The sequence below is a fragment of the Mytilus galloprovincialis genome, chromosome 6 (genome assembly GCF_965363235.1).
Source record: "Mytilus galloprovincialis chromosome 6, xbMytGall1.hap1.1, whole genome shotgun sequence".
NCBI lineage: Eukaryota > Metazoa > Mollusca > Bivalvia > Mytilida > Mytilidae > Mytilus > Mytilus galloprovincialis.
In genome coordinates, this window is record NC_134843.1 from 52,987,944 (window position 1) to 53,008,834 (window position 20,891).

The following is a 20,891-nucleotide window of genomic DNA, read 5'->3' on the forward strand; positions in this document are numbered from 1 at the left end:
CACTAGTTTTGATCATTGAGAAGCTTAATATTCTCTGAACAACGCAACGTAATTAAAACGTTCAGCTGATTTTACAGAGTTATCTCCCTGTAGTGTTAGGTACCACCTTAATTTGATCTTTATTTGTTTTTCGAAATATAATAAAAATTTGAATATATACATGTATATAATATATAATCTAACAGTGTTGGGTTGATGTTTAGACGAGTTGTATATAATATATATATATATACATAAACACTCATAATTACCTCGCATTTGAAATTAAAATATATATATATATTATAAAATTTGATGTCTTTAACAAAATAATGTCTGAATATCACAAATCTCAAACAAATTAGTTTAAATGATTTCTAATTTCCTATATTACGGAATCCTTAATGCACAAACAATTTTGAAAGTCACACGGCATTATATAATGTTGAAATGTTTGTTAATTAATCTTTTATCATTCCCAGTGATAATGATCAATACTAATGGTATTTGTCATGAGCCACTTTGTTTTATTTACTGCTTTTATTAGATAAACATGTTTTAAATCGTTGATGCAGTCATTGGGTAATATAACACAAGAAAGCTACAAATGGCACTTTTCAATTTATCGACATATGTCAGACAGTATTTAGAATAGGCGTGGAATTTTAACAGAAAAGATTTAATTTCCTGATACGACCTTTCATTTGTCTTTTGTCATGCCACTGACATTATATGCTAAAGTCACAGAAAACCGATCTAAACATAAGGATACCTAGAGGGCAATCAGTATGCTGTATTTGGCCGAACTTATCTTTCTTATTCAAAATATGTTCATATTATGCGTTGCTGAGTTTCGAACCCAAGATTTTAAAATGGAAACAGGAATAAAAATTGTTGCAGAAGCAACAAGAGCTGAAATAAGTGGGGTAGCATCTAGAATTTTGTGTGCAGGCATGTGTTCAAGTTCAAATACGTGTTGTTCTTCAAGTTACGAGAATACGACATGTTATCTAGACTCCATCTGCAACCCTGTAACAGAAATATGTAATGATGCTGTGACGATTAGGAAAATTATTAATTGCCAACAAGGTATATTTGATAGTATTGCTCCTTTCTCATTCAATTTCAAAATTTACATTGTATATATGATGATCAGTTTAACTAAACAGGATCAACTATTTTTCTGTAAATTCAGATTATATTGCTAGGCGTTTAGTAATGCGAAAAGTATATATTGCCAATAAGGTATATTTGATGGTATTGCCCTCTTCTTATTTAATTTTGTAATTCACATTGTATATATAATGATCAGTTTACTAAACAGGATCAACTATTTTACTGTATATTCAGATTATATTGCTAGGCGTTCAGTAATGCGAATAATGCGACTGGTTTGGTTTCGCAAGATTAAAAAATTGCAATCTGATATCTGATCCCTATATTTGTATGAAGATTTTCATAAAATTGTAATAGTTAATCTAACTATCTTGGTCCTTTCATTAAAAATCACAACATTAATTGCACGAAATAATTTCTGACTTTACAGTTACTAATTTAATATTTTAGTTATCAGAATGCAATATCCGTATTTCTGTATTTCTCTACCACAAAGCAGTTCATTATCAATATTTTTGGGAAAATTATAATTTAATGTTCGTTTAAAAGTTTTCCCATTCATATGAACAAAGGAACACGGAGTTTTGTTGCAAACGTATTTTTGCATTAATTGATTGATTTTTTGAATTAACACTTTTTAGACAGATTGGAGGAATTACATACATGAAATGTCAGAGGCTTGAAGCCCTAACAAAACACGGAAGATGCAATTATAACGTATATCAAGTCATGTTGCTGCTTTTTCAATTGTTCATTTTCTTTCCGTCTGATTATTGTTCATCTCAAACTAGTCGACAGATCTACGCATAGTAGGGTACGTAGAGTCGATAACAATAGGTAGGCAACGTGCCTTATACCGAAAGGTCGACAATCAGTACTTGATAATTCACTATGCGAAAACATTGTCATAGTAGAATACTATTTTTTAATTTGACTATTAGTATGTAAAATATTATGTGCAAACGTATATCTTTAAATACTGTATTATGATTTTGTTGACCGTTATGTAATTTCTTTGTCATAGATTAGTACATATTCATCAGTCTGTCGTTATCAATAAGACACTCCTCTTTTCTTTGAGTGTAACATAAAGGAATGATACATCATCCTATTTGTACTTTGCATAAATAATACTACAAATGCTATATTTGAAGTTTGATATGCTGATGCATGGGTGCATTGATGACTCACGATCCTTAACGATTTGCCGTATACAGCTTACATTAGGTTATCCTTTTCTATGATAAAAATTAAAGGTTCACCATACCGTGAAAGTACTTGTATTCGTGGGTACACATTTTCGTGATTTGAGCAAAAGCTTTAGGTTCGAGGGTTCCTAAATTCGTGAAATTTAGTTATCTTAAGAAGAAAAATCCAGCGATGAATTTGAAGCCATCAAAAATGATGTTCTTGAAAAAAAAATCAACTGTTGTTTTCATATTAGGTTTTGGGTCATAGCAAAATTAGGTGGTTATTTTTACTTTCTTATTCGTTTTTTTATTAATGACAACATTCATTAAGTATTTAACATGTTTAATAAAGTAATTGCTTTTGGATATAAGCTATGATTACAAATTGTCTCGATTGAAGGATATTGCTAAGTAAACATTTGAAATGTTGCATACGCAAAATCAGACGTGATGACACGTATTAACCTGCGACCAACCGATAAACGATCATCAAAGGTGTCAGTTGGACCATAAACATTTTACTTAAAGAAAACGTATTCTTGAAAATTATTAACTATTCATATTGATTTGTGGGACATTGTAAAATAAGGTGGTCATTTTCTCTTACTTGTTCTTTTTGTATTTATGACAACAATCATTCAATACTTAATAAGAATTTTGCTCTCGGATATAAGCTATGCTTACAAATTGTCTCAATTGAAGAATATTGAAATGTAAACATTCTAAATGTTGCAGACGTGAAATCAAAAGTGATGACATTAATTAATCTGAGATTAACATATAAACGATCATCAAAGGTGTTACATGGTCCATACAAATGCCACATAAAGAGAATAGTTACATAAATAAGTCTAACAAATTTATTTTTATTCTTTTGAAATAAAAAAGGGCAGCCCAAAATGATATTTTTTCGCATGATAATTTTGAAAACTTCAATAAATTAACTGGCATATCAACACCGAAAATCTGGCTCTCATCGATCAAAACTATAATTTGGGTTAGAATTTTATAGTTCGAAGTCTGTACCCCTGATTTTGACTTTTTAACCCATTTTGTCTGATTTTTTTTTGCACGCACCGTTGTCAATATAATATGATATATTGCGACTGTAGTACAAGTGAGTGGTTTAGCGCTATAAAACCATATTAAATCCTCCATTTTCTACCAAGGAAAATGCCTGTACAAAGTCAGGAATATGACTGTTGTTATCAATTCGTGGTCCGTGTATATTTGCGTCCATTATTCGGTGTGTAATTTTGGTCACTTATGGAGAGTTGTCTCATTGACAATCCTACCTAATCTTTTTTTTTTATAAAGACCAGAGATTCTTGACTTGAATATACATTTCTTTATCTCAAATAAATCATGTATTTAATGAATAATAAAATCAGTTATTTCAGTTTCACTCCCTTTTTGGAATATTGGAATAGTGATTTTAACATGTTTCCTGTTTTATAACATATAATAACTTTGACAGCATGTCAAAATGTGACAGCATGTATCCGTGTCAGTATGTTGATGATACACTTGATTGCATGTTCATGTTTTTGTCATGAGTACTACAATACTGAAATATTATCAGACGTTGATTTTTCATTTGCCCAAGACCTTTTCATTTTGTTTTGAGGTTCATACCATAGCTTTTGTTATTATCAGTGAAAAGGCAACCAGTTTAAAGGAACATCGAATGCATCATCCATTTTAAAAGGACATTTTTCTACTTCTAATAATCAACCTATCTTGAAGCTGAGGTTCAAAATCTGTCCGAGCATTCCTGCCACCCCAAAGGTAAATATAGATAGTTGCACTAACCGCCGAAAGATATTTCTCCGTCAATAATTTCAACAGTAATATGTATGTTGTCTACACCCCCTATTTTACCTACTATTCAAGGAATGATATTTCTATTTCCACAAATTAATCATTACGTCAATTGTTAATATGTAATTCAAAACAGTCAATTAAGCATATTTCGGATATCCTCTATTGAAATAATAATTATTAAATATGTTAATCACGAGTAAAAATCAAAGAATGAAGTTAATTTTTCATTGGCATTGTCGTACAATGAATATTGTGAATAGTAAGCATACCTTGCCTATTTACCTAAGAAATAAAAATTATAAATACGTTTTTTCACTTTCAATCAAGTTCTAGTTCGGATTTTATCAAAGTTCCGAATAAAACAAATACCATCATTTCGAGGAAAAGAATTGTAAAACATTTTGAATGAATCGGGAGGACATGCACACAATTTGTTTACTCGGACACCTCTCGTCGATGCAGGGATAAAGTCATACTAATCTATATCGTTCACCGACTGGTTTGATTGGTTTGAAATATGTTGACCAAATTTAGTTGTGAGGTTATACATGTAATACATGGTTTGTTTGTGTCAAAGTTAATTGCTAGTTGTTTATGGATTATTCTGGTGTTGTAAGAGTTATACCCATGTTATTTTAGCAAAATTATTATTTCATTTATGATCGCTTTATGATTCCACAGATGTGACAGATATTATGCTGACACGATCATGTACTTGCAGTTAATGATAGCAAGTAAAACCCCAATTGCAATTTATACAAATATCATGTATCTAAGATTTAAAATTCATTAATTATAAAAAAAAATCTTGTTTTATCTCACTTTGCCCAGCAACATCACTGGCCTCCGATTTTTATCTAATTTGTATACATGGTTATAAAATGCACATTAAAGTCTAAGATAAAAAAAAAGGGGTAAAATATACGATTTGAATGCTGGCAAAATTATTTGTGCTTTACATCACCAACATGCAGATAATGAATTTTGTAAGTCTATTAGAATATGCTCAATTTGACACAAAGTGTTACCTAAACCTACATTATATAAAAATAAAGAATACCTAGAAGTACATGTTTGTGGCTGTGTGTGTTTGATTGATTACGTATAGATTTTTGGTTGATGCATTACAAAAAATTAACGAGACAATAATCATATGGATTAATATCGTTTTAAAACACATTTGTTGGATTTTGTTTTTCAAAGGTTTAAATACCGTTGCAACATATTAAATCCATTAACTACCTTTTCACAATATTTCTCACGAAAACTCTACCAAATGTTAATTGGTGATTTTCTGAAGGAGACAATATTGGTAAACTACAGAATACTATAAATGAGTTCACACACTACTTGTTTGGAAATTTCAAAGAAAATGTATATTTAGTTAAAAAAAATAATAGAAAAAAATGTTCAATCTATAGATTAATAATTGGCTATTAATAAAATTCAGTTTCCGGGTTGAATAACATGCATTAAATCTACAAAGTTTGTAGACATATATAGTTTTACTCGGAACAAAGAATACCAAATGAAGCTGATGGATTCATTATTATTTTATTAGATGGCTAGTTTCAAAGTTCAAATTAACTTTTCACTAGTTTAAATATATTTTTATGTATAGTGGATTGGGAATCAAGTTTTTCAACTTATATTAATCTCTTTCCACTTTGCGGATGCGAGTGCTGCCTTGTAGCGACATTAGCCTACTCTTTTTCGAAATCTACAAGGGTGTCTTTTACGTGCAAGAGAAACTATCTCTTTTAACACGGGTCAGCCATTTATTGTCCCCTTCCGACGGACTATCATCGTTTCCTCAAGACCATACTCGCAAATGGTGTCAAGGGAGAGCAGAAAATTCAGTCCCTAAAATGTTCATCCCGGAACGGGAATCGAACCAGAAACCTTTATGTTGATAGTCCGATGCACTAACCACTACACCTCGGCTCTCTTTTCACTCAATGATTTACCAGACCAACACGTCAACAAAATGAACTTTTGATTATTTCAAAGTACAGTATTTGGAGATCAGTCTATAAATTACAAAAACAAAAAAATTTAGCGTTTTTCTTCATATATATTGCTTCAAGACAATTTTGACAAACGTTGTAAAGGTTCACACTTCGTCAGATTTATTGCAGATATGAGAATCAGTTTTTTAATGGATATAATTTGCATTTAAAGATGCTTAAAAAATAATGACCAAAGTCATAATCGATATGAAATTTATTCTTTGCCATTTAAAGTTATCAATTAGTCTAATAAAATATAATATTGCTTTTTTAAAATGGAACGATAATTTAATGTTACTATCAATATGCTAATTAAAAGAACTGTTAAGTGGTTGTCCTCATTTGTTTTTTTGTTTTAAAAAAATTCGTAGATGTTATAAGACAAAAACACCAATTTATGGTTGTTTTATTGAATTATTTGCTTTGTTACTACAATAGAAATTGAACAAAACTGTTCTTTTTGTATCTAAAATTAACCCTTATAAATACATGTGCACTTGATAATCTGATTGTTAGATGTAAGTTTACTATGCAAGCACATACGATTATGGAATGCAGACTAAACGGCGCTCTATACGTGTGTCGGATATTGCTGAGCAAGGTATACTCAATACAAAAGTGAAGCATCACAAAAATCATTAAAACTTAATTCTAGAAGATATCATCTAAATAAAAAAGGGGAAAAGATACCAGAGGAACAGTAAAACTCATAAATCGAAAATAAACTGACAATGCCATGGCTGAAAATAAAAAAGAGAGACAAATAATAGTACAAAAGAAACAACATAGAAAATTAAAGACTAGGCAACAAGTTAAAAAAAAATAAAAAAAATGATAGCGTACTAGTATATGATCAATTTCACATTTTTCTGCAATTTTTTAATACAACTGCATTGATGTTTATTGAAATAAAAGAAGAATGTGTCCCAGTACACGGATGCCCCATTTGCACTATCATTTTCTATGTTCAGTGGACGTGAAAATGGGGAGAAATTTCTCATTTGGCATTAAAATTAGATAGATCATATAATAGGGAATCTGTGTACTAATTTTCAAGTTGAGTGGACTTCAACTTCATCAAAAACTACCTCGACCAAAAACATTAACCTGAAGCGGAACAGACGGACGAACGGGAGGACAAACGGACGACCGAACAGACCAACGAACGGCCGGACGCATAGACCAGAAAACATAATTCCCATAAATGGGAAAACAATGTTACTTTTAAACCCGGAAGAGACACTTGTATACTGATTTTGATGAATGATTAAGGGCAGATACATGTAATACGCCAGCTGTGTGACTGATCCAAGGTGACAGGAAAAAAATTACACATGACACCGAGAAGACACTTGTTTCTTGTATAACCATCAGATATGTGCCAGACTCCTATTCCTAAAGATAATCAGTAGATCTTTGTTAATGTTTAATGGCCTATACAAATAAGAAGATGTGGTTAAAATACTCATCATAGATAACAGTATGTATGGTTGACATCGAAACAACTATCCACCAAAGTTCAAATGAAATGGGTGTAAGTAATTGTAGGCTATTTATATTGCCCGTAGCAGTGTGAAAAAAACTATACCATATAGTCGCAATCGGCTATACAAGGCTCTGATATAAAATAGTTATTAAAGGTACCAGGCTTATAATTTTGCACGCCAGACGCGCGTGTTGTCTACATAAGACTCATCAGTGACGCTCATATCAAAATATTTATAAAGCCAAACAAGTACAAAGTTGAAGAGCATTGAAGATCAAAAATTTCAAAAAGTTGTGCCAAATACGGCTAAGGTAATTTATGCCTGGGATAAGAAAATCTTTAGTTTTTCGAAAAATTTAATGTTTTGTAAACAGGAAATTTATGGAAATGACCACATTATTGATACTTATGTCAACACCGATTCGGAAGTGTTGACAACTGGGCTGGTGATACTCTCGGGGACATAACGTCCACCAGCAATGGCATCGACCCAGTGGTGTAAATAGTTACCAAAGGTACCAGGATTATAATTAAGTACGCTAGACGCGCGTTTTTGTCTACATAAGACTCATCAGTGATGCTCATATCAAAATATTTATAAAGCCAAACAATACAAAGTTGAAGAGCATTGAGGATCCAAAATTCCAAAAAGTTGTGCCAAATACTGCTAAGGTAATCTATGCCTGGGATAAGACAATCCTTAGCTTTTCCAAAAATTCAAAGTTTTGTAAACAGGAAATTATAGGAAAACATATGAAACTATACAATTGAGAAAATAAACGGCCTTATTTATAACAAAACAGTACTCTTTCCAAATTCTTCAAATCGTTTCAAAATGACCAGGTTTGTTTTGAATATAAAATAAATTCGTGAATAATATTACAATAATATTACAATTATAATCCTTTTGCAGAGAATGTAAATGGTTTTTGCAACGTTGCCTACAGAAGACAAGCATCACAATCAACGACATATATTGATCAGCCTCAGACGAGCGGATATTCGTGTAATGGAGTAGACGGATTGGAATCCACAGATTTCTATACAGGGTCATGTGTTCACACTATGATTGAATCTTCTCCATGGTGGCAGGTAGATCTAGGGGCAGTTTATACTGTCGAATTCATCAACATTTCTGCAAGAACTGATTTCCCAGGATATTTTCACTATGGTAAATATATACATATCCATTAATGCTTATACTCATCCAAGTATTTACAAATAACATAAAGGGTACACGTACATATCCTACTGTACCAGATGCAAGTATCGACAAATAATGTCGCTAAGGATGTTCCAGACCAAAATATTCAAACAATCCAAGTAAAAAGTTAAAAGTCTGGTGAAACCAAAAAACGAAAAAAGTTTTAGCCGAATACGGAAGAGAATCGATTCTTTACTGATGTTTATGGTTATTTGATTCTTAATTAACCAAAACAGGATTAACAAAAGAAATGTATAAATGGGCACTCTACCCTACTCGCACGTTTACATCTAGATGTTCAATGAACCGCGAAATTTTGGTAAAACCCCTTTGTTTGCATATGAATGGTAAACAACTGTTAAGGAGAATTCTGGCAAATGGTCAAAAGTAAAATAACGAAATGTCGAACTCCGAGGAAAATTCAAATGGAAAGTCCCTAATCAAATGGCAAAATCAAACGATAAAACACATCAAACGAATGGACAACAACTGTCATATTTCTGACTTGGTACATGCGTTCTCATATGTAGAGAATGGTAGATTGAAACTGGTTTTATAGCGCTAAACCTCTCACTTGTATGACAGTCGCATCAAATTCCATTATATTTAACAGATATGATAGGTAAAATTGTCAAAATAGGGTTACAATCATCATCACCAAAATAACTGCATGGCAAGGTTCACATCAACTCGAGAAGAGATGCGTGTTTGGTTTTACTGAATGTTATGTCACACAGGAAGATATATAAAACAATTTTGTCCTTCAAAGTATTTTCAATATTATAATATCACATAATGATATAATAATAGAACAATCACATAATGACATAATAATAGAACAATAACATGTATGGTGGGATGCTACAAATAACACTTTGGTATAAAATAATTTTGCAGTTCAAAGTGTTGTTAAATCATAATAGCACATTAAAATTATTGTATTTTGATAGGAAAAAAAACAAACGTTCACCAAACTGAAATCATATTAATTCACCTAAATGTTTTGATGATTCCGTTTTACAGGACTCTTCATCAATAATTAATGCAATATCACGAGGAACCACGTATGCCATGTCATTACACCCGATAGTTCCCGAATATACCATCAACCCAGTCTATAGTATTGTTTAAGCATTACAGCTCTTCTATAAAAGCATGCAATGCAAACCTTATATCAATTACCTGCTATGTTTGTTTGGATGTTTTTAAACAAAAAATAGGAAAATGTCTGTTTCAGTCTGTTTATTATATACTGGACTTTGATTTGACAATAACCATTAGCTTCATTGCATGTCAATTTTTATTTTCTCCAATCAAATTCCAGTATATTGTAAAAACAAACACCGCCTTCCTTTTGTTTGAAAACACCCAAGCAAACATGGCAAGCAAGTTGATTAATCTTTGAATGCTGTTATAGAAGAGCTGTAACTGGATTTAGATGATTTCTTATGATAGTATTGAACATTTGTGTTTCTGTAAATATATTGAATTTGAAAATTTCAACTCCTTTCCATACAATACATGTACATGTATGTAACGTCTATTTATGTTCTTTTTCGGTTCAATAAAGTAATGAAACTCTTACGCTCTTAATATTGTATTGCTACTGAAAAATTTGAATCATCAGTATATACGAGGAGCAAGAAATACCATAGGGACAGTCAAACTCATAGGTCGAAATCAAACTGACAACGCCATGGCTAAACAATAGAAAGACAAACAGAAAATTATGAGTGCACAAGACACAAAATAGAAAACTAAAGACTAAGCAATACGAACCCGACCAAAAACTGTAACAGTAGCATCACCACATTACCTTGCTATATAAAAAAGTCTAGAGAAGTTTTTAACTAGTTTAAAACTGATGACAAACAATTAAACCAACATAACACTAAAAATCTCTGAAAATATACCGAGCGAAAAAGAGTGCCATACAATTCAATTACCGAGTTTTAAAACATAAATTCACAAAGTTGCTGAAATACATTTTTGATAAACTGTTTCATTTAAAACAACACGTTAATGTTGATTTTATTTAAAGAAACATTTTTTCAACTGTATTACAAACTATTTGGTTTTATACATAATTTGTCAGACTTGGAAAGTCTTTCTGTTTTTCTTTTTTTTTTATAGAAATGTTTAGCAACATACAAATAACAGTAGATGGACTTTCATGTGCATATTACGCAGGACCCCCTGCTTTGTCGGAAATATATGAACCTATAACAATAACTTGCGCGGCTAGTGCTACTGGACGTTACCTTAAAATAGAAAGACAGGTATCTGGAAATTTACAATTCTGCGAAGTCAGAGTCTTTGGTAAGAATTTTTCTTTTATCGCGAATAATGTATTTATAACCTCAGTTATACATATGTATAATAATTTTTAAAACATGTTATATTACAACTCAATACACACTGAGACATATTTGTATTCTGATAAATCATCAACATTAGAGCTATGTATTACATTATATGTCAGACATTTTTCAGTTTTCATATTGCAAACTGATTTAGAAATTAAATGCTACAGTCGTTATATAGTTAGTGTGACAAATCTTGCTAGTAGTCGCATAGAAAGACTTCAAACTTACTCTTGAACGGCTAATTAACTAATGTAACTAACATTTACTTATGTTATTGAATCTATTCCTTTATATTCTAATCTATTAGTTCATTTAGTAACGCTTCATGTACAAAATACACTTTCGTTGATAAGATTATTCATTTGCATGACAACTTGTATTGTTAAAAATTGTTGTACATCAATTCATAATATGTCATCACTGTTAATAAAATTGAGAATGGAAATGGGGAATGTGCCAAAGAGACAACAACCCGACCATAGAACAAACAAGAGCAGAAGGTCACCAACAGGTCGTCAATGCAGCGAGACATTCCCGCAACCTGAGGCGTCCTTCAGCTGACACCCAAACAAATATATATATACTAGTGCAGTGATAATGGACATTAGACCGTTGGTTTTCCCGTTTGAATGGTTTTACACTATTAATTTTGGGCCCTTTACAGCTTGTTGTTCTGTGTGAGCCAAGTCTCCGTGTTGAAGGCCGTAAATTGACCTACAATGGTTTACTTTTTTTAAATTGCTATTTGGAATGAGAGTTGTCTCATTGGTACTCACACCACATCTTCCTTTATCTATGTTTAATTTAAATCAAAGATAAAAATTCCAGACAAATTACTTAAAACGAAACGCCAATTAAATCAGTTAAATTATAATTTACAAATATTTATAAAAACTGAATAAAAAAACTGTTGCACAATATATTGATGATTTGGCAAACTATATGTATATAGTTTCTAATGCTTTGGCAAATTAAACCTTTTCTGAGCCCACAATCATAAAAAATAAACCTAGGATTGACGATGATCTTAAAAATGTATTGGGTAAGTTAAAAATGTGTTTCCTACTATAGCTTGATGTTTTAGCCTACAGATGCAAGAGAAATTGACATTTTTTTTTATTTGTATGATGGAAAAATCAGGAAAATGGAAAGCCCTCGATTGGAGTTTCGTTTTAAAAAATCAAATTAATTTAATAATCATCAGCGAAACTGAATCTAACACTATATCGCATTATTTACTCGTGGATTAACAGATTATCCAATCTCGCTGACCATATTATGTTAAGTCCTAGCCGAGGCTCTATCATTAAATTCGATAATTAGGAATCTAAATTGGATAAATCTGATGACAAACCGGTAATAATGTAAGAATCTTTAAGCATACATAAAAATACAAATGCACAAATCAGTATCTTTTAAACATATGCTGAATAAAAATGATAGACAATTTAAATGAATATCATAAGAAAGCTTGAGTGAATAAATTTTGTTTACTAACTAATCAACGAACTTATTCTGCAGTAAAGTAAACATTTGTTTACAAAAAACATTTTATACAGAATCATAGAAATAAGTTAAATAGAAATAGTATTACTGAACATGTCATTTGCTATGTATGATATGTTGTTCTTTGATGTTTATCATTGTGTCATCTTGTCCTTTACATTTAATATTATGTTATGAAGTATTAAATATTAAAACACAGTCTAAAGTAATCAAAATTTCAAAAAAAAAAATGTTTGCTTATAATAGTATTATTTGTATAGTTTGAAATTTATTTTGATGTAGTTGTAACTGCACACTACCGTTTAAAATAATACCCGACAATTTTGTTACACCTGTTTTGTCTCCCATTCCACCTATAGAAACCGGCTAGTGTAATCGCCGTAATCAATCATTATCAGCTGCAATCAATGTTATATTGTAATGAAATGATTTGCAATCAGTAATCATGTAATTTAATGGATTGCAACGCAAATATCAGGGCCAAACATGATCACATTTAGATTTCATTAACCTATTATCCATATGATTTCTTGTTGATTACGAATTTTCTATACGAAAATGTTTTTTTAAAACCTGATATAAAAATCAGTTTGAATGAAAAAAAATTTATCATACTAGTTTTCACCTTGACTGATCATAGTTCAATATGATTTAGCATAGCTTATATATAACACGCGTTAAGCATGATAAGTGCATGTGTATAACCAAGTTTGGCATGTAGAGTGGACTTGTGTGTATTAATTTTTAAACAGTTCTTTACTGGAATTTACCTTTATATCATTTCATTTTGATCTTTAGTCCCTTTGATACAAATTCTGCTTTGAATGCATTTTATGTTCGAATATCGCAGATATTAACTCTAATTTTAGTTTATACGATACATTGTTATAACTACCACAAAACTCAATAACATATAACATTTAGGGAATTTAATTCCAATTTTGACTGTGATGATAAATATTAATGAGCCTATTAAAATGTATTGGAAATATTCTTTTGTTTACTAATTGTAGGAATTTGCATTAATTGTGTTTTTCATAAATAATTAAAAATGTTTCATGTAACAGTTATTGCAAACCATTCTATACATTATGAAAAGAAACTCCTTATGTCTATATTGATATTACAATTAAGAAAATTATTTTTTCTTACCCGCGGTCAACTATTGATGGTTAACACATATTTAAGTAGTGATAAACACTTGAAAAAAAAACATACTTTTGTACAAAGTAAAAAAAATAAATCCCCACTGAAAATAAACAATCTCATTAGTTTTTTCATTATTTAATATATTTTTTTGTGAATTTGAAATTTGTATTTTAATAATTTGTTTATTATTACAATGTTATATATTTTAAAGCAAAGAACGCCTTTGCATGTTATCAAATTTACACTTTACATAGTTCCTCGTTTTAACTTTTAATAAGAAGAGTAAATAGAATTTAAAAACCATTTGTTGTCTTTCCACATCAATTTTCTAAATTATTCAGAAAATGCTACGTCCGGTTTACTCAAAGCTACTATTGACTCCAAAAGTAGGTTTCTTCATACTGATTCAATTGATAATAGTTTCTATATATTTTTGCCTGAAATAAGGGAGACTATTGTCAACTTCCGGTTTTAAAATGTAACTTTTGGTCTTACATGATAGCATTATTTACACTGATTTAAAAAATATATGGTGTCTATATATTTTCGCTGTAATAATGCAGATATGAGATACATCCGTTCAATAAAGCTCACTTCCAGTCACAAATGATAGGTATATGGATGAAAATTTTAAATACATATAGTTTCTATGTACTCTTTCTATGAAATAACAGCAAAAATAACTACTTCCCGTTTACTCAATGTCACTTCCGGTTAATATTTTTTAAGTTGATATGTCAACCAACAGTTGCAAAAGACCCTATGGCTTCATCATGCATCAAATAATCAATTAAACTTAAAATAAATCATTAAAGGGACAATAACTCCTATATGATGTCGCATTACATTGTTTCAGACTAAATGTATCATATCTTCACAATGAGGCAAATATTTTGCACTAGTTCTTTCAAAAATATCTCTAAGATTGTTAGACGAGTTCTCGGAACAAGGAAAAGTAAAAATTTAGATCATAACCTTAACCTTTGACTTTGAATTCATTTTTTTTTATAAACACAGGACCTCAAATATCCGTACCTTAGGTCTGTATTATTTACAATTCATGTGATACATTGACATATCCCTTATGTCAAATTCAAATGGGGAAATAACTGTCATATAGAGTCTACGAATTGATCCGGTTACATTTGACAAATCATCCTTAGGATACATCGGGCGATTTAGTAATATAAGTTTGTCGCTTTCTCTTACGGTTACATAATTTGTACAGAGAAGATATCGATACAATGAAAGGTCAAAATTTAGAACTTGACCTTGATCTTTGACCTTGAAATGTATTTTTATGAAGCTATGACCTCAAGGATTAATTAAGAAATAATTCATGGGGGCTTGAATATATCGTGATTTTACCACGGGTTGGCCCTTTATGACAAATATTTTACCCCTGAGCGATAGCGAGGGGTAAAATATCGGCATAAAGGGACAACCCGTGGTAAAATCTAGATATATTCAAGCCTCCATGAATTATTTCGATTCTGATAGGACACATACGGCAATTCTTTTGGATCGAAGCGCTCTAGGTGTAGGCAAATATTTGCCGTTCCCATAAATAAACGCACTAATAAACTAGCGTAAAAGAACGGAGCAAACTGCATTAGTGACATGCTTAAACTATTAAAAATAATGTATTTAGACAGTTTTGGATGAATTTGAATGATAATTTATTTATATGTCTTATATGATGTACAATAAAGGGCTTTTGCCACATTTTAGCATCATTTGTGTATGTTTCCTTGTGATGATTTTCGGATTCACAAGCGTGTATTTTCCCGTAAAATGCTTACATTCTAACGTCATTGTTCTATGACGTCGGGTATCTCATTCATAAAAAAGCATATGACGTGGGAGTACAATCGGAACAGCACTGGCAATATATTCATATTTTACCACGGGTGTGTACTCAAAGCGTTTGAAGGACGTCATGTTAGAATTGTAATTTAATAGATTATATTTAAAATCTCTCTTTGCTTTTTAATATTGATCATAGGACAATTTTGAATCGAAAGATAGCGCTGTGGACACATGACTTTCATAAAGTACTTTTTGAATACAGTCGAACCTCGTTGTGTCGAAGTCGAAGGGACCAGACGAAAGTATTCGACTCATCCGAGGTTCGACTCATCCGAGGTCGAATGTGACGTCATATATTTAAAATGTATGAAATACAAATATGTGATTTCTGGAAACTAGATGCATGTTTATTAATCATTGTGCTTTTTCGTAATGATAATAAATAATTGTGTATTTATGTTCCGTATTTTTTAAGATTCAAGACACAACATTCACAAATAAAATCAATACACAAATATTTACAAAGGTCAGTCACTATAAATTATGGAATCCCTCGCGAAAATATTTTCATAACTAATCTTTAAAGAATGTGAACAGTGTTCACAGATTAAAAAGACCGACTCATAATAATTAATGAAATATTTAATCCTTTTAATTATTGTTCTTATTTTAATGGTTAATTTAATCTCTGCTTGGGTCATTAAAATTCGTTTTGTTTTTATACCAAGTGAAATAGGTTCAGAACATTCAAGTTCCGCTTGGACAATCAACAAATGTGTTGATTAACGGTCATCATAAACATGTCATTTTAACTGTTTTACAAACAAGTATGTTTACACAGCTTTAATCACTTCTGGAATTTACAAAGCTTAAATCACTTATGGAAATGAATAGGTTAAACAAGAAAAACATCCGTTATGAATTTTATTTCTAAAGTTTTTATTTCTTTCCATTTTTTTTTATTTTTAACTTCGAGACATCGGGGTCAATTAACATCAATTTTACATCGACGGGACTTAAGAATTACCTTGACTTAACCGAGAATTCGAATCATCCGAGTTCGACTCATCAGAGCTGAAAATGCATTGATCAACTGAGCTCGACACAATGAGGTTTGACTGTATTTTATACATGTTTCTAAATAGTCAAGCATTTTGGTGTAATTTTTGGCAATCTATAGCCTAAAAAAAAGAGTTCAATTAAGAAATGACTAGATTAAACATATCAGTAAGTTTACATCGTGCTATTCTTGGTTTTATTTATTTTGAGTTGTAATGTGCAGTATTTAACACGATTCCTGTTATCTTTATTCATCTATTCGGTATTTAACAATTATACAGTATATTTGCCTTCTGGTTAACATGTTTTCGTATTTGTTTTTATTAATACGATTACTGCATTTAATCTTCTATACGTAATTACGTCTGAAAGTCTTAATATGTTTATAGTTCCGAAGATTGAATCGAAAGTACAGAAATTTAAAGATTGACTAGTTACTGGTCTTCTACAGTTTTACCATTTAAAAGTTTTAACTAATATTATTGATATAAATATTTAGAATACATATTTCGGGTAAGGTCTAACTTTCGAATGCGAAAGATACATTTTGGATAGAAGGAGGACGATAGACAGTTGAATTTGAGTGATTTATCAACTAAGTATTTACGTTTTGTTTTAAAGCGACCCGTTTCAGAACCAAACTGTTAAATGTTGTATGATGACTTTGAAATTAAAAGCCATCATCTGACCAACACGAACACTGAACTGGAAATTGTGAATTGTGTTATAGAAATCTGAAAAGTCCATTCATTTAATACGTAGTTCACTTCTAATAAAATTTGTCATTTTTTTTATTCAAATGTAATTATAACGTTACACGATTTTTAAAAACCAACGTCGAAACCACGACCTCATGTCATTTCTATATTATAAATATATATTTCAAAAGGCTATTAGCCTGATTGAGTCAGTGAATGGAACAATATATTAACTATTATTAGCTTTGCACTTATTATCTATTACAAAAAGTTTAATTCATTTCATTCATTTTCAATTGAATCAATTTACAAAATATTAATAAAAGTTAATTGATATTTTTGTATTTGATTACAGATAGATATTCTTGTTTTAAATATGTGCCTGACATTACTTATGAAAAGAAAGAGGTTCTTTTGTTCGTTATTGATTTCGGATGTCACCTGGTATGATGAAGCATCTTTCACAAAAAAAATCATGGACAATAGATCTAAATCAATCTTTGCCATTATAAGAGCTGATAACAACAACAGTATATTTAATTCGATCTTTAAAACAAAACACATTCAAATGTAGTTTAAATTACTGTATTTTCGATTTCAGCAAGTCTTACTTCTTGTCCAAATCCAGTAGAGGCATGGACCTGCAGGGATATTACAGGCATTTGTGAATAGGTGTAGTCTTGTGATTAATAAAAGTTACTGATTTGTTACATTGTACGATTGAATGTTCTGTGCACTGTTCGTTTGATTATTAATATATATTTATCGAATCTTGTCTATCTGTACTATTATTTAGGCAAATATGTTTGGTGACGTGTATAGATACAAAAGTACGAAGATGTGGTTTGATTGCCAATCTATGAGACAGCTCTCCACCATTTGACCAATGTCGTTGGTGTTAACACTTACCGTAGGGTTTATATTCGCCCGGTAGACATCATATAGTAATCGTCTATAAGAAACACTAACATTGGAAAAAATAGATGAAAGTAATATTATACCAATTTTAAGTAAACCAATTGCATTATTTGTTTCTTCATACTTGATAATACTTCATAATATGATATCTTCATTAACGTAGAATCTACAAATGTAATCATTTCAATTATGCATAATCATTGTATTTGTAATCTATAAACCTAAGCATGTTCTTATTTTAAATGATATTATCTTAAATAGAAGTCCAAAAAAGTATGAAATATATTTAACATTAATTAAACACTAATTATAACACAACATTGACTTAATATTTATGATATTCTTTTAAACCCCATCATGTTTATATTGCATTTCGTTTCGACAATGTGAATAATTTCACCTGAATAAAGCTACATGTATGATATAACTGTGTTTATTATGAAGTTGAAAGTGTTATTATATAAAAATTAGAAGATGTGTTAAAATTGATTACGAAATATCTCTTCCTAAATTACCTTATGACACAGAAGGCATGAATCTATATGCGACTGTACTGCCTTTACAAATTAGCAAAAACATACTGCATAACAATCTATAAAGTTCCCGAAATAATTAATGTTAAACAACTCACATGAGAAAAGTAACGTTTTGATTTATGTACAAACAGTAAAACAAATAGTTATCAAATGTACCATGATTATAATTTAATACGCCAGACGCGCGTTTCGTCTACATAAGACTCATCAGTGACGCTCAGATCAAAATAGTCAGAAAGCCAAACACGTACAACGTTGAAGAGCATTGAGGACCTAAAATTCCAAAAAGTTGTGCAAAATACAGCTAAGGTAATCTATTCCTGGGATAAGAAAATCCATATTTTTTCGAATAATAAAGTTTTGTAACAGGAAATTTATAAAAATGACCATATAGATGATATTCATGTCAACACCGAAGTGCTGACTACTGGGTTGGTGATACCCTCGGGAACGAAACGTCCACCAGCAGTGGCATCGGCCCAAACAAAGACACAAATGAAAAGTCAAATCTTTTAAACAATTTAACAATTTTAAAACATAATATCAAAAAATTGAATGGCATAAAAAATAATCATTAAACAATGTTGTATTTAACACATAACGCACCAGACCATTTTTCTTTTTTCACTAATTTATTCATTGTCTATGAAAACAATGTGCAAAGTCTATAAAACGAAACTAATCATATAACTATCAATATATTGAATTACAAGGTTAATTACCGAATTGAAAAGAAGACTGTTGCCGATATCTGCTTGTGAATTTGGCTTGGGTGTTGTTATTAGGGTTTTCTACAATCGTATTTTTCCAATAACTCAGTGATCGAAACCGCGTCTCAGAGTGGTACAGTTTACGCTAGATGTTAAGTAATAATATGTAACAGAGATACCGAACTCCAATGCAAATTCAAATAGGGAAAGTCAATACAAAATCGCCAAACCAAAAGCAATCAATTAATGGAATAAATAAAAACAACTGCGATATTCTTGACATGGTACAAGCATTTTCAGATGTCGATACAAACAGATTTCAAAGATTTGTATAAGTAAAACATATTATCTTTTATCTGGCAAATTTTTAAATTATTCGCCTGTTTTGTCCCAAATTCCAAACTTATACACGTTATACATGTTATAGATGTTGATGTTGATACAAAAATAAAACAGGAGGAATATAGATATTAGTTAATAACTTTGTTGAACAAGGAATGGATCATACACCCTAAAGAAGGCACTTTGATTCAAACAAAACAAATATTAACATAAATTATAGAGATGTCCAACTATTTTTCTTATATTATAATATTTTTACATCTTATTTGAAATTTGGTGTGAACGTGTTCTTGCACCAAATAATCCACTATGTACATTGTTTGTTGTGTTCTTACCACATAATACAAGGTTTCGTGAGAATATTGAAAAAACTTTTCCTCTTCGAAGTTGAACTAGTTAAACCCCCGATACAGTTTAGTCTCCATTGAAGACATCTTCAATGTTATCTGACAAGATACAATACGGGTTGGTTGAGAACAAAAGATTTCATCAGGCGTGTATCTTCACCTGGAGTACAAAGTTGATGCAAAAAAGGGACGAAAGATACCAGAAGGAGAGGCAAACTCATAGATAGAAAATAAACTGACAACGCCATGGCAAAAGTAAAAAGACAAACAGACAAATAACAGTACAGAAGACACAACATAGAAAACTAAAGACTAAGCAACACGAACCGCATCAAAAACTGGGGGTGATCTTAGGTGCTCCGGAAGGTCAAGCAGACCCTGCTCCACATGTGGCACCCGGCAATATTCCAAGCCTCGCATTTCCATCAGGACTTCATTGATGAAATATTGCGAATTAATAAGAAGTTAACAAACCAAGAGTGGTAAAGTGGCAGTTATCACTTCGTAAGTTTGACAGTCGACACAACGAATTGGTTAACTATTAGGAAATATCTGTGTCACTGATGACTACAGATATTTTCAACTTGACGTAAGCGTAATCTTTATATCTTTTTCTGGATTGTATCATCTTCGACATTTTCGA

At 30.9% G+C, this 20,891-nt stretch overlaps 1 protein-coding gene across 2 annotated transcripts; it reads left to right on the plus strand.

Moving 5' to 3' along the window:
- The first annotated feature begins 712 nt into the window (after nucleotides 1-712).
- Nucleotides 713-18,586, plus strand: LOC143078186 (fucolectin-like). Of its 2 annotated transcripts, none has more exons than XM_076253126.1 (4): nucleotides 713-1,068; nucleotides 8,518-8,775; nucleotides 10,942-11,127; nucleotides 17,997-18,586. In XM_076253126.1, the coding sequence occupies exons 1-4, from the start codon at nucleotides 768-770 to the stop codon at nucleotides 18,065-18,067; spliced, it is 816 nt and encodes a 271-aa protein (XP_076109241.1). In that variant the 5' UTR covers nucleotides 713-767; the 3' UTR covers nucleotides 18,068-18,586. The 2 variants fall into 2 exon arrangements, with proteins under 2 accessions (XP_076109241.1, XP_076109242.1); XM_076253127.1 differs by lacking the exon at nucleotides 713-1,068 and adding an exon at nucleotides 3,894-4,073.
- Nucleotides 18,587-20,891: the final 2,305 nt, after the last annotated feature.

Excerpts from the sequence above, each read along its gene's own strand:
- LOC143078186 (XM_076253126.1), top strand. The coding sequence starts at position 768 with ATGCTGTATTTGGCCGAACTTATCTTTCTTATTCAAAATATGTTCATA. Across the intron at positions 1,069-8,517 it reads AATTATTAATTGCCAACAAG|AGAATGTAAATGGTTTTTGC; the intron begins GTATATTTGATA and ends ATCCTTTTGCAG. Across the intron at positions 11,128-17,996 it reads CTGCGAAGTCAGAGTCTTTG|CAAGTCTTACTTCTTGTCCA; the intron begins GTAAGAATTTTT and ends TTTCGATTTCAG.